A 25,299-nucleotide genomic window follows, 5' to 3' on the forward strand; every position below is an offset into this window, starting at 1 on the left:
GTATTCACTAAGTAAATTCCGTGACCTGGAGGTTTGTAGGTTGTCCTCGAGGTTGTTGAACCCTGATTCAATGGCCAACTCTCGAGCATTTTGATCATGATGCTGTACCTACGCGCTGCTTTGATTGATTATTAATATGGTCAGCTCCATGGTTCCTGTCATCAGTTAAAGACCCAGCATGAAACAGTTTGTTTCTGGGCCACAGTTGCCTCTAAGGCAATCTTAATGAAGGCATTTCGTCAAACCATTCATCGCGCAGCACACACTCACCGGTTGTCAAAGCGGAAGCTCCAGGCTTAGCTGTTTGTCCCCCAGAGTTGCCTCAACCAACACACAAGAGAGGAGCTGGGGAAGATCGCTGTTATCGCAACGATAAATAAAAAAAAGAGGAAAGCTAGTAGGAGAAAAAGATAGTATTATCTGCTTCCCGATGAGTAAATGCCTGAAAGCTCAAAAGAATAAAATTGTGGGTGCAAGCGAAGAAAGAATTTCGTGCCGACAGCAAACTCAACAGCGTGTGGTCGATATTTCGTGTCAAGATTTGAGATAAATGACCCGTGTTTAATCATCATGGGTATGAAAATCATTGAAAACATGCAAGCATCCCCGTGACGAGCCAAACTACCTTTAGCATCGACGCCAGGCTTGGAATAAAGGACGGAGAGCGAGGTGTTGCAGCATCAGACATCGATTCCGAGATAATTGGTGAAGAGAGCCTAACAAGCTGAAAATTTGCACTGATGCAAGATATACGATAATAAATACTTTTGATCGTGTTTTCCAAACCAGCGACATGCATATATAAATAACAAAAAGGATTTTGAATTAAAAGCTGTAAAGACAAAAATACTTTTATTTCAGTTTGTAACATTTAGAGGATTCATTCAACGAATCATTTAAGGGATAAAATATATTATGCGGACACAAAGAAAGAAGTCAGTGCATTATTGCCTATTTTTACAAGTTATTAGTTTAAAAGCCTTTAATTTCGTAAATCGACTATTGGCTAAGAGATTATTACAGTGTTGCTGATATTTTTCAATCAGGAGGTGACAGTTAAAGATTTGTTTAACTGTGCTCCTGCTCGTTTTGAGGTCGACTTGCTCTTCTGCTGGCAGTATTATCTGCTTTCCAGATGGTAAATGCCTAAAAACTCAAAAGACGAAAATTGTGTTTATGCTCTAAGTGATATAAAGAGCAAAGGTCGTTCTGACAGCCAACAATAGTATACACCAAACATTTCATATTAGGTACATAAATGATCCGTTTAATTAGGTTTAGTCCCAACATTACATCATGGGTATGCAGAGAGTTGAGCAGCTGCATGTTTCTCATCATCAATATATGTCTCCCCGGCAAGGAGGCAAGGCAAGGTTTAAAAAGTGATCGTGAACGTATTGAGAAGGTCCCCCATGGAATGAGAAGTTCCCTCATTCAGGTTTGTCATCCAGTTTGTCCTCTGCGTCGGCATTGACCAACCTTCACAGTGCGCTGAAAGACGATCTTCGACAGACTGTTGTTGCGGGCGACATGACCGAATCACACGAGCTTACGACTCTGCACGGTTGCCAGATTGAATTTCCGGTATCCAACGAGAATGATGACCTCGCTCTGTGTCGTTGGTCTTGTGTTCCTTGTAGGAAATTCGGAGTGGTTCACTTAGGCACATGGTATTAGGTGCCGAGAATTTTTTTCCGGTATCAGAAAGCTAAGCCTACGTCTCTCAAGCCGAACAGCATGATGGGAACTACATGGCACTCGTGAAGCCTGAACTGGGTGTTGCTGCGCCAGGTCCAGTCCATCCTGACCATTGCTGCTGCCGTTGATGCGAATGTCCCCCGGTCAGCTGCCTTTTGTGAATGAGCGCAGTATCTATCTATTCCTCTTCGTGCATCAGGTTGCACATAAGGCCTCAACCAGAGTCCGCCACCGATGTCGATCGGCTGAAACCCGCTCTAGGTGACCCCATGTCCAGCCCTTTCCCTTCATCTCCCTTTCCACTGTTCTTCTCCAAGTTTCCTTTGGGCGGCCTCGTTTTCTTCGGCCGTCTGGAGTCCATCGTAGGGCGACTCTGGAGAGGTCTGCTGTCTGCTGGCGGAGCACATGTCCAATCCATCACCAACGCCTTCGTTCAACCTGCGTGGTGATGGTCTTGGTTTCAGTTCTTCGGTGGAGTTCTTCGTTGGTGATGGTGTTTGGCCAAAAGATGTTAAGTATGCGCCTGATGCATCTGTTTTGGAAGACGTCAAGCTTGTTACTGATGGTTTTGGTCATCTTCCAAGCGCAGTAGTTAATATAAAAATCATTTTCTCTCATTCAGTGTTTCGTTCAAAGAAGCTACGTTAAGAAAATGGATTGTGTCGCACGCACATGCCACGTGATATCCCGGAGAAAAGGGAATTGAAAGTCAGTACAAAATCAAAGGACTTCATAGTGTTGGCTAATTTGATTTTTATCTTCTTCGTTGAAAAAAAAATCCTGTGACTTTTCCTCACTAGAGAGCAGTCCACAAAGGGAAGGCTTATATATATATACATGACATTTTTTCTCCACTTATGTTGGAGTTTTCACATTTTGTGTCTACACAATGTTTTCAGCGAAAACTTGCGTTTCAAAAGGAGTAAGAGTAAGAAACACCGCCATAATCAATACCTTTTCTTATGGTCGAGACTTTTCCATTGACTTGAAAACTAAGGAACCATTTCCCACTCTGAACAGCGTTAATGGCATTGCTATGACAACAGTAAAAGAAGTTTATTGAACAAAAGGAGCAGAGTTCGTGTTTCTCACTGAGAAACTAGGATGCTGTCCAAGTCTTATTTTGTTTGTGACATAGTCCTGCTTCTTGAGTTATCTCAACACAGCAGAGTGTTGTAGAGCGCCTAGTAGACTGAATGTCCTTTATTATACTTTAGCGGAGCCATGATGTTGTGGGTTAAAGTAAATGAAAAAAATCTGTGTCCATTGTTCTACATTTCTCTTCCTCTTTGTCTGTTTGGCCGAGTGATAGACTCCCAGATAATAAATCCCGTTTATTTTATTCCTCAACGCTCAGTCTAACACCATTTTAAACAACAACAACAACAACAACAGCAACAACACACTCTTTAACGCTCTCTCTGTCCTTCTCTGTGCCTGAAGTGTTAATTACCGAGATAAAAAGATCATGATTATTATAGAAGCAGGCAAAAATATAAACATTAAGGTGACACCTTACTCTGAGATGCCAAATACCTGGCCACCCACCGCTAGTTTCGTAGACAGAGACGAGGCGTGAGAAGAAAAAAAGGCGAAGGCTGCACACACAGACCCTTCCACCCTCTTCTCGCCGAGGGTGTGCGTAAACACTTCGCACAGACCCTTCAGGACGAGAGTTTGGCCTGCGAGATTTTCACATCCGCTCTGTTGACAGACACACTTCTTGAGAGTGCCACCTGTCATGCCTGGCGTGGTCATCAGAGAGCAACCAAATGCCTGCCTTCCTGCAAATACTTGCCCTTAATTTGTATGCAGATGGTGAGCATTCTTGAGTTTGAAGATTCCTCCCACGCCGATGTTGCAGGAGCAGGGGTAAATTGGGAGTTCCTCTTGCTTAACGGTCAACGACTAGCCCTTTACCCTCCTCGTGGGAAAATTCGTATGAAAGGGAGGGTAGAAATCAAGCTGTTGTCGTGAGAGTTCTTTCCACTCAGGCATGCCACCATCTTTGACAGACGACAATTGAATGAGACGATCAGGACCGGCTTCTCTGCAGCCACGTCAAGTCTTTAAAGTGGATTCCCGCACATGCCAGTATTCCAGGCAACGTCCTGCAAACAGATTTCCGATAGCAAACGAGAAAAGGAGGAACTTTTAGCACGTGCAAAGAGCACAAAGCAAACACCTGCAGATGACAATGTTGGGAGAGATCCTGTTCGCACTTTGGTGGTGGTAAAAGTCTATATAACGAAGAATGCCTTGCTCATCTCATCATCTGCGAAAGCGCCGCAATGTAGAGAGCAACAGATAGAGGGTTAACACATTCATGTCTTAAATATTAATATTCATCCACTTTTTCTGTCCATCCTCTTCATCCAATGTCTCTCATAGCAGGCGACAGTTACGTTTCAGCCAATCTGTGCCATGTCCTGGTTACAAAGATGTCTTAAACAATAAACTTTGGCTTCAATTAAATGCAGAAGGTCAGAAGGATGAAAAGATCTTTTGTGCACATCCTTTCCTATCTGACTTTATAACTGTGCTGTAGTAATGATACGAAAAGGTATTACACTGAAAATGCTTAAATGCGATTTGACAAAATACAGATTTTAAACAAGCTGTCATCTTTACCGTATTTTAGTCTGGTTTCAGTAGAGGACAGTGTCTTGAGCTTGGTTTAAATAATTTGTCAGTCACCGTTTCCTTTGTTTCAACGGAAGGTGCCTCTTTAAAAGTTGCAAGTAAATGAACCTTTCAAGGGAAGTGAGTTATGATATCTGACAAAATAAAAATCATGGGCGTTGGACAACATAATTTGTGATCATGAGAGGTATTCTCTTGTTTTAGAAGGCTGACTGTAAATATCAAATGAAAAGCTTTTGATCAGACTTGTACCACCGTTCTGGTGTCAGCCTCATCTTTGCAGGTTGATGGGATTGCGGTGTGCAAAAGATGGGGTTCTGTTGCTTGTCCTCAGCGGATGTGGTGATGTCACAAATTTGGACCTCGCAGATGCTGTAGAGAATGGGGGTATCATTAATGGGAGAGCATTGGAGAATTAGTGCACATCAAGACAAAAAGTGAATGTCAAGAACTGCGAAGATTTGTCGTCCTTTTCCGTGCCTAGGCAGATGGAGGCTACAAAGGGGACATTATTCCAATGACCATCACGCTCCCTCGTCATCTCGATAACAATTATTTTTTTCCCCAGGGATCATTGAAACATTTATCTCTCCTTTCGCGAAACCTCTCAGTCTGACAGCAGTTTAAATGCTATCTGGGGGGAAGAAATTCTCAAGAAAAACGGCGCCTTTGTATTAACAAATGTCTAGTTTTTTTCAGCAATGGCCTCTTCCAGTTGCTCAGGCATCTTGGACGGTGAGGTCAAGCGCACTTGATATAAAGATAAAAAAAAAAAAACACCCCTGCACTATATGCTCTCCATCAATCTTGTTTTCTATCAATAATTCCACGCATCCTGCTCCTCCATTCATTTTCCTACCATCACCCATCAGTACAGTCATCGTTTTCGTCTATTCAGCAAACCATCAATTAATTAATCTGTATTCATTCAGAAATCAAGGACTGCCACGTAGGTCTCACTAGGTTGATTGGTCCCTAATCAAATTGAATTTTCCCTGCTGTCGAGACGCTTTAAATTCAATATCAACAAGGCCAAGACAAAGACGTACCTAAGGGATGACATAGGTAGCAATCTTAAGTGTCTTGAGTCTTCAAAAGCAGGAGTGTCGCATTGATATTTAAAAAAAAATTTCTCCCTGTATATGTTTTATATACATAGATATAGGGGAGAGAGAGAGATACAGAGCGAGAGAGAGAGAAGAGCTCGACAGTCGTTGAGAAGCTTTCTAAGCACGACAACCTGTACCAGCTCATCACACAGTTGGAGAGAGGTGGACGAATGGAAGCTGAAATGAGAACTAAATGACATCGTCGACCAAAACGGCTTTTATTGACGATTTAAGCAACAGCTATAAACCTCTTCAAGTTTTGACAACAATGCCGTCATAGACTCCAACATAAAGCAACATAATTAGTTATTCATAACATGTAACAAGGATCTGGGGGTGGGGGCAGGAAATACAAATATTTACACGTTGAGGCTTTAATATTTAAAGCATATTTTACACTAGCATGTTAGTGTACATTTGCTGTTCAGTGTGTTAAAAACAAATCACCGACCTGTACAACAGGACGGCCAAAGCTTTCTAAGAAACAAATACTGTCATTAACCACACCACCATCATCACCAATTTAATTTTGCTTGTCAAGGTTTAATACATCTATACATGTAAAGATAGGAAGATTCTGTGAAAAAAATGGTAGAGGTAACTGAAAGAACGAACAAGATCATCATTAAAATATTCCTAAAATCAAAACTAAATTAGAAAATAGAGACAGGTTAAAGGTATTTGCTCACACATTGCTGCTAAGACTAAGACACAATCAAAATGTCCGTAGTTCCAGAAAATAGTCAAGTTAACATTATTTTCTGGATTACAAACTTTTTATAGTCACACAAGTGTTAATTACAAGAAATATTTGTTGTTTTAGACAGATATTTATGAAAGCATTAGGTACGAAAAGAATATTGTGTTACAATTTTCACAATCAGAAATCGGATTCCTGAAAAAAAAATGATTAACACGAACTTACTTTATGTCATCGATGACAATCAATCATCTCATCATTAGCGGTGTTGAAAAGAGAGGCTGGAAAAGACTTCAAGGAATATAGTTTACTACCGATTTGTTTCTGAGAAAGAAACAAAGATTGGGAACAAGTCAAGAAATCATCCATCGTTTCGCTGTCACCGACGGTTTTGGGCTGGAACTTTGCTCACCGCATCAACAATGCCTCCAGGTCGTGAAGTTCATTTGAATAAAAAAGTTGAGGAAAATGAAACTGTCCATGTATATAATCTTTGTCTTTCAAACTACAAAGCGAACTACGATGGAAATATTGAAGAAGCGTTTCTGGTTTCAAATACAGTACATACAGAAACCCAGAAGTAACACCTGAATTGAAAACAATGAGGTCGGCTAACCTGGAGTTCTATTTCTTCTTATCTTGAAGAACCGCTGAAAGGGAGGTAATGCATCAGGCACAGTGGAAGGGAGGGGAAAATTCAAGAGGCTGGACATTGTCGTGAAATTTGTCTCTACCTTTATCTGCAGGTGTCTCGCCAGCCTACATTACCCTATTCCGTTTCACCACCAGCCACCAGCAGCAGCAGCACCACCACCTCCACCACCACTATCACCACCACACACCAATACATAAAAGCCAAAGTCTGCTGCCGATCATGATGATGGGGATGCAAAGGGATAAAAGAGATCGGATATTTTCTCCAAGAAACATTGACATCCTAGGACACACACAACTCCAAGAAACGGTTGTGTTTCCTGAAATACTGGAAAGTATCATGGGTAGCATGATAGTAAATCTTGATGATAGCATGAACATCTTTAGCAAACTTGCACAGGTTGACTCGTCATTGGTGATTAACGCTTTACCAACAGCATAAACAGGTGATTCTTGATATTTATGAAGACGCACTGAGGAAAATGTAATCACAGGTATGCAATCAGAAGGAGGTACATAATATTTGAAATAATTAAAAAATACACCACTAAGAGAGAAATGTAGGAATTCTTGAACAGCACAAAACTGCATATTAACCAGCAAAAGAAGGAAAAAGAAGAAAAGTATCTTCAGTAAGGGTTTTTTTTTTTCGCTGAAGTAAATATAATAGCAAGGCACAGGAGGAAAAACTTTAGCATTCTAGAGCCAGCAGCATAATTCTTCATGCTATAAAGACAGAGAGGGAAATAGCTTCACATAAAGCTCACATCAAAAAGAACGAGGCATTGAATATTTCGAGAATGATTTGCAGCATTCCCTTATCAGCTAGTCAAGGCCGACATGAAGATAAAAGAGTGCGTGGAGGAGAGAGAGAGAGAGAGAAAGAGAGAGATGTCTTTCATCAACAGCAGAAAATATAAAAACAAGAATAATAACAATGTGGCTGGAGATCTTACACACGAACAATATTCGAGTCCTCTGGCAGCTAGCTCAGCAGTAGAAACCTCTCTAAAAAAAAAAAGCATGTCGAGGCTTTATGGAAACCTAAAGTCATCTGGAGGTTCAGAAAGAGTATTTAATCTTTAAAGGGCCGTAATCAAATGCGAGGACGCAAGACTGAGAGCTTGGTGGAATATAACGAGCATCCTCCTCCTTTAAGCAGCACGCATACACACGCGCACTCAATCGTATGACATTAACGGGAATTTCATTCCGAAATTATGGACTATGCCCGTAGAACAAATGTTCTCAGGAAGGCCAGTAAAAAACGAAAGAGAGAGAGAGAGAAAGAGACTTGTATGCAAACTGTAAAAATATTACGAGAAGCTTTGATGAGCGAAGAAACGACAAAATCATCATCAAATCATCTTTCTGTTTGTACAACTTCATCTTTCCTATTACATGGCGAGGAAGGTTGAGAGTGAACGAGGTCTTTTTTTTTTTTAGAGGAAAGCAGAGCATGACGGGAATAACAGAGGTCAGGTCACGTTCAGATTGGAAGCAGATAGAACCGTTCTTCGGCTGAGTAAACTGAAAAATAAAAATGTACTGTCGAATCTTACGTGGCCCGTCATAAATGTCACAGCTAAGTCAGGTAATGTCACTCTAAATCCCACGACCATGCGCTCAGAAATTGTATAGGTGGCCATCTAACCTTCTACACCGCTGGCCTGCCACACAGACACACCCGCCACTCGGTTGGAATCCGATCGGTAAACTTGCCTCCAAGAGCTCGGTCTGGTTGTCTATGGCGAAACAGACTTCTTTTATCATTACTTCATCGAAGTGAAATGCAGAAACAGTGTTTGCTCAGCGTTGTCATCGCGTCCGTCTGCATTTCAGTGAAACTTTGTTTTCTCGCGTCGTCACGTCGTCTGCCGAGACTACAAAGGCCGATAACTACTTTCGATCGCTGAGGGATTGTGTTCCTTGGGCAAATTTCACCTGACATTAGCGTTTGTAGGTATTTATGCCGTTTCATTTGCTCTCGTGATTACATTAAGTTGTTTGCCTGAGGTGTCATGTCGCTTTTAGTTTGCTCCGAGGCAGCAGGGATTTAGTTTGCAGAGCAGCGAGACACTTTCTTTTCTGCGCTCAAGGAAAAATGTCTTTCATATACAGCTGTTGCTAACACATGAATGGCAATGAACACCACAGAAACCTATTAGAAAATAATTCAATATTTGATGGCATTGCATACAGTCCCGATCAAATATTATGGAGGGTATTTTAACTTCCGTGCTCCATTCATTATTGTCTGGTGTTCAGAACAGGTTGATTAATGGGATACAGGTATGCTTTTCGATATGCCTTAAATGTGATTGACAAGAACAACAGCACAACTCACAGTTGCCGGCGCTTGTTTTCTAACATTTGATGAATCATTTTTGTTGACTATGTGTTGAGAACCACCGAGCTTCATCGACTACGGAAATCGATTTAAATGTAATCTCGTGGAGTCTAATTCTGCTTACCGTAACAAGAAAATTGCATTAGTCTTCGTTTTCTAGTTACTACTTCCCGCATTTTATTTTTTTTTTAAAGAGAGAATACCCATGTCAGGGCTTAAATTATGCGAACATTATACGTTTTGGGGAAATCGATGCCGTTGGGGATGCATGAAGCTTGTTTATGTTTCTTCATACCCACGTCAGCAGTTCTATGCAGCTGCTTGTGTTTGTTACTATGTCTGTTGCCATGCTTGGCTGTGTCTTGAGGGTATGTTCCTAGGTTCTTCCTAAAATGTTCACCACAATCTCGCACCCACAAACTGCGCACAAGATTCACGAGACTAAAATTTTTTTAACCTAACCGGAAACTTAGCATGATGAGACAATCGGTCCTCAAACTTAGATCTGGCATACAGAAACTAAAGAACCAGAAAAAGGAGAGAAGACATTAATTATGTAATGAATACCATTCTTGTATCAGGATAGTAACAAAGCCACCCGACTGTAGCGATTAAATTACACATTCCTTCGTGCTTCATCTTCTTTCGTCATTAGCCGTGAATGAGTTCTTTTCTAATAGAGTGCTCAGACGTGCGACAAAAGATTATTTTTCTCAGTCAAACATACTGGTCACTGTCACTGAATGACACGCAGAAAGCACTCCAGTATAAGCAAGGATAGGGGCGTTAAACATGCCAGAACTGTAGTACCTGTGATCTCTGGGTGAGTGGACCAAATGATGCCAACTGCTTATCATTACCTCCTGGCAAGCTTCACACTCTTCGCTCACTCCGCAGGACATGTCACTGCTCCAAGTCAATCACACGATTTTCACGTGCCACTCAAGCACAGTCATCGCCTACGACCATTAACTTGTCATCAAAAAAGGATCAAAAAAATGAAACCTCTGACAGAAAGACATGTTATACACGCAAGTTTCCCAACCTGAACAATAATAATAATAGAAAGCAGCAGAAGGAACTTCGCCAGAAGCCAGTTTCCCATTGGTCCAAACTATGTCACCAGATTTCCCAAAACATCAGTGAGGGGAACTAGACTCTAAGGCGAAAAGATAATTATCAAAAAAAAGGAGAATTCCTCAAGGCCGTTCTTAAACAAAGATTTTCAGGAACATTAAAGACATCAGGAGAAAACGGACTCTACGATTACCTCCATAAAGGAATATTCTCTGAGAAGCTGTAAAAGATTGGAAAAGTTTATAGAAAGGGAGGTAATAACATTGTGGCACGATGGCACTCGAAGTCAGAAGAAGCTACAGCAAGAGACAGCAAGAGAGGCTTAACTTTTATCGTAATGACACTCTGGCTGTCCTTTTTGTCATCAACTGGCTTTTGGAGAAGAGTTTTTTTGTAAAATCGTTTAAGCACGATTCAGACTTGTTTTTTGTATTATTATTATTTTTGTTTTGTTTTGTTTATGCAAAGCTACTGAGATCTTGACTTATAAGTCTTGTCCTCCTGATAAGACAGTAATTGTGCAGGTTGCCTCAGGAATATCAGACATTTCTCTAAATTCGCTTAGAGGACATGGGGTGGAGAGTGGGTGGGAACACAGCACGCACGACCAAGGAGAATTAGAAACTGCACGAACGATTATAATTTTATCCTGCAAAAAAGTGGTGCTCTAATATTTATAAACAAATTCAGTGGCTACAGTGTGAAGACATCCGAAATAGCTCAACGGGGGGAGGTAGGAGAGGCTCGGTTATCAATGTGGAACATAGCGGTATTAAAACTCGTCCGAAAGACATTTCACATTTGTCATCACAAATACACTTTAAAAAAAATCTACATCAAGTCAACCGGATATTCCACGTGATGAGAACATTACAAAGTGTTAGGTGAGTTTACTGTGAGGGTGTTTGGTGTTATGCTGATGGTTCACCATCAGAGACAGTTACAGGCCACAAAGATGTCATGTCAGCTTAACTTAAGGACATAAAGGATAAACTATAATTTTTCGGAGAGGACACAAGAGGTGTGTCCACCCACCATTGCCTGAAGATGGCTGTAGACATGTGTAGACGCTCTAGCAGTCAGCTACAACGTCCTTGTAAGAATTTTTACTGAGTGCTGGGCATTGCCATCCAGTTGTGCACTAGGCTTCTGGATGCCCGGGGGAATCAAATAAACACATTTGTAATTAATTGCAAGTACAGTACAACCTTAAAGATTTGTAACAACTTTAAGCTGGAGCCATCTACGAGACGTCTACAAGTTTTACTTATCTGCAAGATCGTATCTTTCGAAACCAGCCATTCAAGCTACGCACGAAACACACTTTGCATCGAGACTACAGCAACATACATTTATCAACTTATGACATGGACATAGGATGATTTTAAAATATTGTGTGGCTAAAACATTTATCCAGTCTGTTAGTTTTGTCGCTCCACTCAATAATCCTCCTTCACTTCAGCAAGAGTGTGTACGCTACCAGAAGGTGTGGATCACATCATCCATGGATTGTGTATCTCCCTCGTGTACACAAAAAGAACATTTAAAGCTGATGCAGGTTACAGAACGTGGAGCATGGAGCGTAAAAATAAAGAAAAAATGTTTCAAGCCGCTGCAGAGGCAGATTGTCAATAAGCTTTCTGTAAACAGTTACAGATGAAGTAAGAAGTCCTCCACCGGAACTCTCGCCGGCGTCCGTGAAGCGGGTAGCAAGTGGTGAGATGGTGTGTGTGTGCGCACGTGCAGGTGTCTGATAATATATGTGTGTGTGTGTGTGTTTTGCGTTGGCGATGTGTTGTCCTGCAGTTGGTAGCTGAATACAGTGACTCACAAGAAACCCTCCTCCTCTTCTTGTTCTTTCGGTCGTCTGAAGGAACTCAGCACAAGGTTATATTCTCATAGTGAACTTTCTATTTTCAAAGTGAACTTCAGTTCTTAGTTCTCTTGCCCATGGAGGGAAGGCAAGATTGCAAGCAGCTACGTGACGGGTGGTAAAATTCACACAAGCACACAATGCACGGACACACACACATAAATGCAGTATATGCGCGCACGAACACATGCACTCATTTACATTCACATATGCACTCATGTTTATAAATATAAACTCATGCGTACAGATGCATACGCATCTACACACACGGGGTGCTCGTGCGCACATACACACTCGCGCACACACTACTGTTGCGAATTGTACCGCCGCCGCGCCACCGCCGCCGCCGCCACAGCCACGCCGCAACCCTCGTTAACTACGTCACACCCGCGTGCAGGGCGCCGTGTGCTGAGTCCTCAAGTCCTCTAGTCAGACGGTGTCCGTGGGCCCTCGTCCCTGTTGACGGAGGTGTAGTGCGTGACCGTAGTCCGGCGTAGTGTGCCGTTCTCCTCCGACGTGATTCCGCGCGTGAGGACGCGCAGACGACAGCCCAGGCGGTACAGCACGCGCGCAAAGGCGCGGCGGAATTTAGTGGAGGCCAGGTTGTAGATGATGGGGTTGCCGGCGCTGTTGACATACAGCAGGAGGCGACAGAAGTGCATGATGTTGAGGTGCGTCTCGGGGCTGAGGTCCGGCGGCTGGTGCACGCTGTACAGCGCCATGATGCGGAAGGGGAGCAAGCAGGCGAAGAAGAGGACGATGATGCCGATGAGCATGATGACGAGCTGCTGGCGCGAGCGCTGGCCCTGAGACGTGCGCGGTCCGTCATCTGGCGGCAATCCATGGTGTCCACCGCCACCTTCACGATGATGCGCGAGTACAGGAAGACCAGCAGGCACATGGGAATGACGAAGACGACGATGAAGCGAGCGATGATGTAGCCGTACTGCCAGACGTGCTCCAGGCGGCTCGTGCACACGTCCACCTCCGCCTTCTCCACGTAGTGGTACTCGCGGCGGGTGTAGGCGATGGCCAGGAAGGGTGCTGTCAGTGCCAGCGCCACCAGCCACATGACAGCCATCAACACCATGGCCTTAAAGCGGCTTTCCGTGGAGTACATCCTCAGCGGGTAGCACACGGCGTAAGTAGCGCTCGAAGCTGACACTCAGAATGATGAGGATGGATGCCAGGGTCACTGCGTTCTCTAGGAACACCGTCAGTTTGCCTGCACACAGGACAAGGGAATATTCCCTGTTAGATTAATGAACACTTGATTTGCCTGCACACATACAAACTGATTGTTTTCTGCCTAACGACTATTCCACACCTCTCTTGTGCCTGTCAAACTACCGAGCCCAGTTGTTTGTGTACAAAGAGAGTAACTAATAGCGCCAGTCAATGTTAATGTCAATTATCACAATTATCCATGATCAGATAATAATCAGTCGAAGGGTAGGCGAGAATCTGTCAGCAAAGTGTGTATGAGAGAGAACAAATGAATTCTTTATCAAGCAAACCCTTTGGTTTGTTTGAAGTGTACCTTGTTAAAGGAAATAAAACAAGAGAGAGAGAGATTTCCCTACTTTGATTAATTAAAACAAGGACAACAGCTTAAAAACGAGATTATAAAACAGTATTTCATGTGAAACATCTACGTCTATTTATGTGTTAAGAATATTTTTCTGGGTTCACATATCTGTTTTAAGAATTTTTTTTCACGCAGAAGACAAGATTCGTCATATTTGCTTGAATAAAGATGGAGGCTTGGACAAGAGGTTTGATACACCTCGCACCCGACCTCGCAACTGTAAACTTTATCTTTTATTCACCCTCCTTCATGAAACCAGTTCAAAGCTTGCAGCTAAAACAAATGCTTGAACGCTTGTTTGACAAAATGACATCTTTCTATGCTGTTGTTGTTTCGCATACACTTCACATTTTTTTTACAATGGATTAAATTCATGTTGAAAGCAAATCACTTTATTTAGTTTGTGTTAAGACTCAAGAATCCGATAAATCCATAGGTTCTTCATCAAAAGCAGTTCTCTTACAAACCCTTCTCTTTAAAGGAAGAGGTGCTTTATTCCTACTTCTGACAGGACAGGACACAATCTCTGGTACAGCAAAAAATATACGTTTATGCGTTTTGATCGCAAGGAATGTTCATGGAAACCTTAAAACAGACACGAAAGGAGACACACGGTCTGCTCAGAGACTGGTCAATAGCGAAAGTGTGTCTCGACGGACGAGTTCACCGCCCACCCAGCGCCTTCCCACAGCTATGGTTTCAGTCGATGGAAGGAATATCTCTGGGCCAACGTGGGTCGACAAGATAATAAGTTGTCATCTCCATACAGTCCACTTGATCCCTTTTTTGCACCACCGCTTTCTAGTTTTTATGTAGGAAGTTATTTTAAAAAAATAGGATTCTTTGTACATGACGATTGGATTGAAACAGGGTTGAAAACCATGCTGGTTCTAATTTTCGTCTAGCTTTCCTCTGTTTCTTCATTGACGCACCAAACAGTACTATTAGCAGTGCTGTTAAACTGCTTTTGCGGTATGTTAGTCAGTTTGGTTGCTCATACGATTTGTGAGATAATTTGATATTCTCATGAGATGTTTTAGCCAGTTTGGTAGATGGGAGGTAACGAGGAAAACTACATTTTTTTTTAAAGTGCAAATTTTAAAAATAGAAAGCGAAGAAATAAATATTTCACTATTCTCATAGTGGGATGGTTCCAGACATGGGATATATAGTCAATCAGAGAAATAGAAATGCTGCTAGCTATAGTTTTCTGTTTTCACAGACAGTTTCATTTTGTCCCTTCAGAAGCGACATAGGAACTTTTAAATTAGACATTGGTTCGATACTCTTTTTGCGCGGGGATGGGAATGTAGAAGGTTTGGAGAAGCCATGATTTTAAAGTAGTTGGTGTCTATGGGTCAGTGACGTCAGCTGGGATCGATGGTGGGATGACAGTGTCTCTCTTCCAGTTCTTGAAGTCAAGGAGGCACCAAGCAGGACCAGTTCATGCTGCCCTTCAGTTATTAAGGCGTTATGATGAAACAAGCATTCCAAGATCCTCAAACTTCGCAACTTTGTTAGGATCTTAATGGGCATGAGCAGAGCAGAGAAACAAGTGAAAGAAACAAGTCTTTATGTTTCATTATCGCGAAGGAGGTGATAGGATGTTAGTGGGGTGGGGGAGATGCAGGCCAATATTTTGAACATGTTCCATCCTCCCTCGCCAACCATTAAACCTTCACTGGGATGCAAAAAAGAGGAGTGAAAAAGAGAAATAAAAGCAAACTTTATTCGGAATTAGTTTCGACGAATGGCTTTAACGATCGGCAATAGTTTTCAAAACAAAAATGTTGACGATGCGGCTTCAGAAGGCCTTGTTGGAGCGTCATGAAGGATGTCTGGTGAAACCTTAGCAGCAACTACATGTTTTGAGCATTAAACTTCCATTCAATTTCCTTGGTCTGGAGAGTGTTACGGACAATCCTCGAGGCGCTGTTCTTTCTCGCAGTGCCACTTCTTTGCGAAGTGGGAGGGAGATGAACCGAACCTCAGATCGTCGCCAACAGATATTCACCCCGTCTGGATCCGTCTGGTTTTAAAGTAATACCAACGACTGAAGTGTGTGAAGATGCTTCATCAAGTTACCCTCCAAAGCCGAGGGAAATGAGAGGTTCTCGTGTGAGTCATCGGCCAGCGTGAAGAGGACAGCAAGGTCTCCAGAGGAGGAGTGAGTAGTGTTGGCTTACCGCAGGCCTACACGGAATAACAGCAAAGGGAACTAGGCTGTTGATGGCAGTAGTCGAGGCACACGCACACACACAGAGAAGGATAAAACTTTCCGCAATTCCTTGATTTGTTGTAACAAAAAAGTATGAAAAGTTAATCTGAGCAAGTCGTCGACCTATCACAGACGTGCACAATAAATCTCCTAGAGCCGTCCCTAAAACCCAGCATCGATGTCTAATTTAAACGCGCATTCAACGCACTTCGCAACGGATCAGTGGAGTAGCGAATGAGAAAGGGGAAAAAGAGAAAAATAAATCTTGATCTTTAGCTGGGCCGCCAGTCGCTCTGTGTAAGACTTTATACTAGTATTAAAACTTTGCTGGTGTCACTTCGCATCATCATCATCATCATCATCATCATCATCATCATCATCATCATCATCATCATCATCATCATCATCATCATTTCGTCGTCGCCCCGCCATCTCTGTTGCTGCAGCTGTTGATGCCCCTCACCAGTCCTGGTAGTGAGCGCAGACAGATAGATGGACTTTTTATAACAGCAATGAACAACAAATACGGTTTTAGTGCTCTGGAGCACGACTCCACCTCGCGCCATGTTTTACACCCGAATGAAAATAAAAGGATTCGGACGCACGCCACCTTTAGCAGCCCTGAGGCACGTACAGATACAGGGTAGAGGGGAGAGAGAGAGAGAAGGGAAGAGAGAGAGAGAAAGGAAAAGAGAGAGGAAGAAGAGAGAGGGAAGGGTCTGCAAGTCATAGGCCTCGGGGAAAGAGCAGCTAAACAATAAACAAGCGCCATTTTGTGAGAAAAACGGGTGAAGAACATTATATATCTTTTAAATACAATATAAATATTTTGTAGGAAGGCGTTAAACATACAAAGTCAACTCGAAACATTCCCCAACGTGTGAAGTTGGTACAAATTTATGAATACAGTTTATGTTAATGTAATACAGAAAATCCTTTTAAAATATTATCTCGCTCTTCTAAAGTAACTCAAAAACATCGAACGTTGTTTTTGGAGATGAGTTATTATGACGACCGGATGTAGGACAAAAGACGAGCAGACAGAAAGAAGTCTTGAGTTCAGTGTTTCATACAAGGACGAAAAAAACACGCAAAGATGAACAAACAAACAAGCAAACAAACAAACAAAAACCAAATAAACAAAACAAAAAAAAGAAGTACTGTATAAAAATATTTTTCATATAAATAATTTCATTTTATCCCTTTGCAAGTTTATATTAGGATTCAAACCGATTGTATTGTCCACCTGCAAGCCTAAAACAATAACAAAACAAACCGCCAAGTTAATAATATACTCCGATTAGAAAAATAGTTCAGTTTTGTTTCGATAGTTTACGAAACTATGCAGCTGTCTCCACCTGACGACAAGTAAACATCGTATTTGTATGTTATTGACTGGAGGGCAGTCTAGCGTATTTGGAAATCTGATCGGTTTGCAAAAAGCTCGTCAAAAGTTCGCTAAAAGCTGTGGAACTCGAAACATGCGTCCTCTGTTACTTGCTGTCATTTAAATTTTTGTTACCTGGGTGAAGCAATGTCGGCAACAGGTAGAAGTAAGCAAAGCTTACAGAGAGGTGACAGCACACAGAAAGACGAGTGGGCGATGACTGTGTGTTCAAAGGAAGTCCTTAAGGATGCCCGTCACGTGGGCTGAGCAACACTCGATAAAATTTTGTCTTTTTTTTAAAGTAGCGTGTGCAAATGGTATTTCTCAGTGCGTGCTTGTGAGTATGCATGCATGCGTAAGCAAAGAACTTCATAAACATTAGGACTGGTGTATACAAGGCACTCCTAGTTATTGTTTGAATTCACTTTCGCTCACCTTTCCCACTGAAAACGCTGGCAACCTACATCATCATCATCGTTGTCGTCGTCGTCGTCAGCAGCAGCAAAAACAAAAACAAACAATCAAAAAAAAAAAAAGGAAAAAGAGAAAGCATGGACATCGTCTTCTCAACCACAGAAGGTCTGTTTTCCAAATCACGGCACAGCCTGCAATGGTCACACGTGGCTTTCATCTGTTTCTTCAAACTTTGACCAATCGCAATCTGACCTTGTTATCATAAGTCTGTGACAAACCAGTCTCTCCCCTTAAGGGTCTTAAACATAGGTCTTGATTGTCGCAATGAGAGTACTCACTTCTTTACAGAAGAAACCACAGTGTAAATGTTTCTCAAAGCCCATAAAGCTTGGAAGGACTAAGAGCACTTGAAGATCAAGGCTTCCACCAGGTAAAGTTTTCATCTCCCTTGTTGCACCCATCAAAACTTTCAAACATCAGTTGATCCGGAAATTGTTTTGTAAACAAGATTTGTTTCTTGTTTAGCTTGAAAGTTTTGCTTCATTACGTAATACTGAAAGGACGACAGGGAAAGAGAGGACACAAATGAGTGCCATTGAGAATTTCGAGCATGAACACAAAACTGAAAGCAAGAAGCAAAACACTTGCTATTAATGTGGTCTTCACAGCAAACACTTTGGAAACCAGGCTACTTTCACGAACGACACGTGCAAATTTTCTGAAAAGTAGCTGGCACATGCATTCGCTGTTTTCAAAACAGAAATTCTTTTATTTTTACCCAGAGAGCACATTCTTTGCCTCGTCCCCGTACAATTTTTACAGGTCCAAAGAGAATGTATTGGTTTTTTTGTGTCTTTTGAAAGCAGCTCTTAATAGTTGACAGCTTGTTAGAGAAAAAGTGGAAAATGACCTTTCCGGAAACAGTGACAAAGCAGTCTTTTCACAGCAAAACTTGAGGCAAGTGAGACAGGCAGGAATTAGTGTTGCAAATCGCCGACTATGACCGTATTGTGTGTGACAGCCGAAATCACCGCCGTTTAAAATTCGCGATTTTATAAAACACGGGGTTCATCACTCAGGTGAAGAAATGCGCATGTCAGGTACACAGGAAGACGTTACTAAGAAAGAGAAGCGAATATGGGGAACCTAGCGACAAAATGGATGGAGAAAAATCATTGCAAAGACAGAGAGAGAAAAAGAGAAAGAAGAAAGTAGGGGACAGAGAGAGACGCAGATAGAGAGGGAGGGACACACAGAGAAAAAAGAGAGCGGGACAGAGGAAGAGACCCAGACAGAGAGAGAGGGACACAGAGAGGGGGACACACACACACACAGAGTTCTTAAGAGTGTACAAAATCGAGGGAGAGAATTCTATTTTCCTGATGCTCTCCTGTTATTAATCACAATATACGTGTTGATGAGCAGCAACACAGTTTTTAGCGGGTGTTCTTCTGCTATATAAATGTAAAAGCACTATGTGCTCTCCCCTCGTTCCACATAAAAAGAAGAAAAATCAAAAGAAAAAAAGAAAGGTAAGAGGACATACAGAAAAAAAACTAAGCATTGAAATTAGAGAGAAAAAAAAAAAGAAGTCTGCTAGCGAATTTTTTCTGAGTGTTGCAATAAACTTAATTTGTCTTTTTGAGATTCCGCACGCGTAGGTGAAGATGCAGACCTAAAGTGAGTGCAATATTCTCCTCCCTAGCCTCCCAGCTTCCCTCCAAATGTTGCGGATATGACAGCTTGTTAGACGTTCCGATTTCTCAGACCGGAAGTCAACAAGATGCGCGCTAATAGCAGCAGCTTGTGCTGGCGCATTACCTGCGCACTCACTCCTCCTGCCCACGTCAGCACTGACCTCCCCTTCTGCTCAAGGAACCCGCACGGAGGAAGAAATGAAGTTGGTCTTGTTTGTTTGAGGCAGTGATTAACTCCGACTGGGCGCACTACGTTGAGCCTGACTGCACTACGTCGAGCCTGACTGCACTACGTCGAGCCTGACTGCACTACGTTGAGCCTGACTGCACTACGTTGAGCCTGACTGCACTACGTCGAGCCTGACTGCACTTGAACCCAGTTAGCTGTCCCTCTGCTACGGTCACGTGTCCTCCTCATCTTCTTTTTAATTTTCTTTCGCGTTTTTGGGAGACTTTTTCGAGAAAGACTTGTTCGAAGCCCGACTGTAAAATGCACATAAACCTTTCAAACCGCAGATTACCTCAGGCGAGTACTGTCGTTGTGAAAGCAAATTCAGCCTGCTGGGGGCAAAAAAAAAAAAAAAAAAAAAAAAAAAAATCAAACGGAGATGTCTGAGACAAAATTGACTGAATTACAGGCTTCCTTTCTCGTCAGACAACTGTCTCATGTAGGTCAGTCAATGGCAGTAACAGCGATTGTAGATTTGAAAAATGTTTTTCCATTTTTTTTCTGCTGTAAAATATGTCTGCACGTCTGGAAAAGTTAAAGTATGATTACCTTGAGTTATGAGTCATTAGAATAGACTATTGCAAACTAATTGTTCATTACTAGAATATACATCCGTAATTTCCCCTGAACCTTAGAAATGTCATCGATACTTTCATGATTTTTTTTTATGATTAAAGTTGGCGATTTTAGAAACCGTTTTGTCCGTTGCATGTATTTTAATAGCACAGTAGGCTTCCTTGTCATTCAGTATATCACATCATCTTGACATCTTTTCTTGTTATTTCTTTGTCAGCGTTTTCCCCTCTTTTGTCTTCTAGTCTGCGAATGATATATATTCAAGCTGCCATATACGACAAAAGTAAGCTTACTGGAAACACATTATGAAAAGAAATACTTTCCTGAACATACCTGTGGCTGTTCTAGTTACAGACCTGACACATAGACCCTGGTAATCTGCGGATAGGAGGGAGGCTTTCTTCACAAATAGAAAAATGTTCTTCGAAGGCAAAATGGGGTGTGCTATATAATCTCACGAGTAAGTTACCCCGTGTCTTCACATTGAAAAAAAAAATGAAAGTCAAGAAAGATGTAAAAACTACTTTTAAAGCAGTTGCATGATGGGAATGTATGAAGGCAGTCAAAATGATAACTTTTGAGCCCATGTCTGTGGGAGGAACTGATGAAAGGGGAGGCTCTCTGTGGTACGGGAAAAAAGTTATATAAATCTTTCGAGAATGGAATCTGCGCCTTACCAAGGTTCGTTATTCTGAAATTGGGGGGAAAGGTAGGGGAGGGAAGACGGTAAAAGGACGACAAGTGCGTTTTTTTTAAATTTATTTATTTCTGGGTTGAGGCAGACTTGAACTGATGGAAGGTGTGTGAAAAGAACGGAAGACGGCTGTCGCAATCATTTGGTGCTCTAACGATATGGCGAGGGACTTGTTGATGGAGGTGACGAAGATGTGGTCGGATGCTGATGGTGTCCAGGGACTCGACGGCATTGTGAGGAGACAGACCGGATGTTTCGTCAAGAGAAACCCCAGACATGGTTGTCGAGCGTCCTCAGACTAAGGCAAACATGCTCTAGACATGTGGTAGCCGGTCGTGCCTTGGCTGTAACATGTCCATTCAGTCCGAAAATTAAACCCGATGCTTCTGACATCAACATTTTCTTTCTCTCTGTCTACTTGCCTAGTTCTTTCTTTCCATGTATAAAGCTGTTTGAGGATAAGTTACTCCTTCCACCGGTTAACAAAATAAAATATGTTCCTATATAATAAGGGGGTCACTCAAGGAAGGTGCGTTGTTCTAGCTCTCTCTTTCGTTTCGCCGATTATACACTTCTATTGTTATTGGCTGTTGTCATTGACGATGTCATCTAAAGTAATAACTTAACTTGATATTTAAGTGGGTTGTGCTTTGCATGTCGGATTTAGTCAAAAGAGAAAAGGAATAAGGTGAGACAATAAAAGGAGGAAGGAATGAAACAAAGAGACAAAAGATAGACAATAGGTCTATCTCTCACACACACACACATACACAGACCAGTGAATAAGACCAAACTCGGATGTTAGCTGTTTAACATTGAACGTAAAACACACAAAAAAAACAACCAAAGAACAACAACAAAAACAACCGCTTGACGATAAAAAAAAAACCAGACAAAACAATAACACTAACTCACTTTCAAAAAAAAAAAAGAAAAAAAAAAATCAAGCAAGAAATCCAACGAACTTTTCGGTTACGTCTAGTCGACAGGATCTTGACAAGAATCACAGCCTGGGTCCTCCAGCCTCCTTCCCACTCAAACCGACTTATCCCAGGCCCGATAACTCTTTCTGGGGGAGGGAGAGGAGTGGAAATGTGTGCAGCCTGTAACACCTTAAGCACCAGGCTCCAGCTGTCCTCAGACGGCCATTGCCAGGCAGCATGGGAAAGGTACCAGTTCAAAGTCAACAATGTCAACGGCTTGTTTCATCACATTTGTCTCGAATAAGCCCTCCGAATATGAAGCATTGCTTTTGGATAAGAAACGAATTCGCTTGGGGAGATCTTCATTTGTATTTCTCTAAATTGGGATCGAGCTCTGTCGTGAGTGTCTCCTCATCCCTGTCAGCCGAGGGTCTCATCACCAATGGTCATGCTGACCCAGCCTTCCCGCCGTCCTGCTTCCTCACCCCGCGCACGCAACTCCACTGTCTCCGACACCACCATGTGCAGATGCACTGCAGCAGTAAACACCACTCCATATTGTCAGACTGGTCTCCCACCACGCTGGCCAAAACTATAGCTTGGAACTGGCAGGGCAACGGTTCATCTGGATGTCGTTGCGACGAGACACTGGACGCTGGTCACTTCTGGGACTAACACCACGATGCCATTGCCATACTGTCAAGCCCCATACCGTGCACCTCGTCTCGTGAGAGTGGAGGTCTGTCTGCCGCGGTTCCCTGCAAGCTGATGGTCTATAAGCAAGATGTCTGGTCTTTACATCCTGTTGGCGGGATTCAGTTCACGTGACACTCTATTAAATCAAGTTTTCTTGGATGTTCAGTACACATGGGAAGGGATCAGAACGTTCTGGCATTAAACCACCTGCTAAACAACATCTTAGCAGAAACAATGTGGGAGCAAAGAACTTTGTAAGAAGAAATGATTCACAACACTTGCAGTACATTATCAAAAATAATGTCTTAGCTTCTGCCAGTCTGACTATAACTTAGTCAAAGTTTCCCCAAACCAGTGCTATCCACACTTGTGTGTGTGTTAGCAGTGGAGTCAAACTAAAGGATACACTCACAACCGCAAGACTTTTTTTTTCTAATTTAACGGCGGATGTAACTGTTCGAAGAATCAATAGTATACTTCACTGTGATCGATTGGACTGGTTCATTATGCTCGGTGGCTGGTAGGGGAATCGGGGAAAGAGGGGTGTAGGAAGTGGAGAGACAAAAATTCCATCCCAGCTGCTTAGGAGAGATGAAGCAAAAAAAAAAAAAAAAAACACCAAACTGACACTAAACCATAATTTTCCACAAGGTGGAGCAGAAAATGATTTGTGGCGCTTAGCTAGGTGATTAATCTCCCCTTAATAGCCGCGCTGAGCGTTTTACCGCGGTGTATGGTTTCAAGTCCTGTTGTGTGGGTAGAAACACGCGCCTGCCCATCCATGAAGCTGCCAGAATCCAACACTTCTGTCGCCATGTTCCAGCGGCCATAACTCTGTAGCAGGGCTTTACCTCCCTTGTACAATCGGAAGTCGTCGGCAGGAAGAACCTCGGAATCAACACTTCCTCTCACCAGCCACAGCCTGTCGTCCGAGGCTGACACCACGCATGGAAGGCTATACATGGATAGGTTGTCAAGGCTACATCTAGCTGGCGAGGGAGGATCATATGTTTATAATGTTCATCTGTTGACAATCACGAGATTGCAATTCTTAACTTAATCTCTTCCTGCTGATGTGTGCTCACTTTTTGTTCTTTATATCGAAAATCCCTTTTTGAAAGGATCTAGCACAACTCTAACGCAAAAAAGAAACAAAATACTGGTCTTGGTGGATGTTTAATTAGCGTAAGTTGTCCACCGTATCCATAGCAGGCCCATGAAACTAGGAAGCACAATGAAACTAGGGATACAAGATGACGGGAAGGACCGGGTGTTCAAGACCCGGTAAGCGGCAACGACCACACGGCAAGGAGACACCAGCATCCACTGAAACAGGAGAACATTTCATCCCTTTCGCTTGTAGCCATCCAGATGTCGCCGCCAGCCTCCACCTTCACCATCCTCGCCGCCTGTCTTATGGCTGCATGCACTTAGCAAACGGAAACGTGTGAATGGCAAACGGTCACTCAGCACAAGTCGCAGACTGCTCGTCAAAAGAAAAGCAAATTGTACCGACATTCGACATTAGAGCAAGAATATGATGAAAACTCACAATTTTTTTTGTGTGGATCGGGAAATCAAAAAGGCCATGCAGAATTCCAAAGATGTGGTAGACAGGAGTCCTATTTGACCGAGATACTAAGAGGGTGTGTAGAGGGGTGATGGTCGAGGAAAGGGAGGGGACAGAACTAGTGAGCGGAAACTCATCAAAGGCGAGACGAACACGCTGCTAACTTCTGGGTCTATAGATTCCTTGGCCACTTCCGCCAACAAGAGAAGGACGAGAAATTGGAGAAGTCGGGTTGTGGGGTGTGTGTGTGTGTAGGGGGGAGGAGGCTGGAAGACTGGTGAGGTGGACAAGAGATACAAACACCCAGGAAATGTAAGTGACGAAGACGTGAGTGGTGCTAAAGATGGCTGCACATCGTTCTTTAAAGCCGAGCAAAACGGTTTGTTAGAGGCAAACTCGAGTGCAAAATCATTTTCAAATGCGTGGGTTCACTAAAAGATGCAATTACTCAAAATCTGAGCTAACAATTTTTTTAAGGAGATACAAATCTCCGAACAGGTTTCACACTGGCGTTTTGAAATGAAGTCATGAATTTTTTTCCCATAACCTGACAAATGCTGTCTTGCTTATTGAACAATACCTCATGAGTGTCTGTTCGAAGCTCTCACACTAGATGTGGTACTTGGTAAAATTACGAATCATCCTCATCCTCATCCTCCTCCTCCTCCTCCTCCACCAATACACTTTTTTGTAACAAAATAACAGATAAAGGTTCTGATTTTTTGAAAAAAATAACATATATTAGTATTGCATTTTTATAACAAATTAGCCAGGGTACATGCTCTGCTTCTCCATCTACATCTTTCAGCTCTGATTTTACTCTCAACGCATGATCTATCTCTGTACTTTAGTAAAACTTATTTATAATTATGTCGTTTCAGAAGTGAAAACAACTGTATTGTTGATGCTCATTCTCTAACTGAAGCGGTTGACAGCTCAAATTCCACAACGGGCGCAGAAATTGTGTGTTCTGTCACTGGTGACATCACCAAACGGAGAAAATAAACAAGAAAAATAAGCATGCCTTTTGACAACAAGCATCCATGATCAAACCACAGACGACAGGAATAGTCTTGAGGATTCGACAAAAAGTGTGGATTTGCAATTTCAGCCATCGCCCAACCATCTACTGATTTCCAAACTTTGAAATGTAAATCTTGCTTTAACGTTTAACCATTTTAGAAATAATTTAGAGCTTGCTCC

At 42.4% G+C, this 25,299-nt stretch overlaps 2 protein-coding genes across 2 annotated transcripts in view; both read right to left on the reverse strand.

Annotated features, from left to right (window-relative positions):
- Nucleotides 1-12,507: 12,507 nt before the first annotated feature.
- LOC112564980 (thyrotropin-releasing hormone receptor-like) lies at nucleotides 12,508-13,196 on the reverse strand. Its single transcript, XM_025240181.1, has one exon. It carries the CDS (start codon nucleotides 12,878-12,880, stop codon nucleotides 12,530-12,532), a length of 351 nt encoding a protein of 116 aa, XP_025095966.1. The 5' UTR covers nucleotides 12,881-13,196; the 3' UTR covers nucleotides 12,508-12,529.
- LOC112564979 (growth hormone secretagogue receptor type 1-like) overlaps nucleotides 13,164-25,299 on the reverse strand; it is a 42,594-nt gene continuing 30,458 nt past the window's right edge. The window contains exon 2 of the mRNA XM_025240180.1: nucleotides 13,164-13,329. Coding sequence (XP_025095965.1) covers nucleotides 13,199-13,329 — 131 coding nt within the window. The 3' untranslated portion in view covers nucleotides 13,164-13,198. The remainder of the gene's footprint in view (nucleotides 13,330-25,299) is intronic.

Source organism: Pomacea canaliculata, linkage group LG5 (genome assembly GCF_003073045.1).
Source record: "Pomacea canaliculata isolate SZHN2017 linkage group LG5, ASM307304v1, whole genome shotgun sequence".
NCBI classification, from domain to species: Eukaryota; Metazoa; Mollusca; class Gastropoda; order Architaenioglossa; family Ampullariidae; genus Pomacea; species Pomacea canaliculata.

Bases quoted from the DNA above. Each gene is read 5' to 3' on its own strand.
- LOC112564980 (XM_025240181.1), bottom strand. From the start codon at position 12,880: ATGCTCATCGGCATCATCGTCCTCTTCTTCGCCTGCTTGCTCCCCTTC.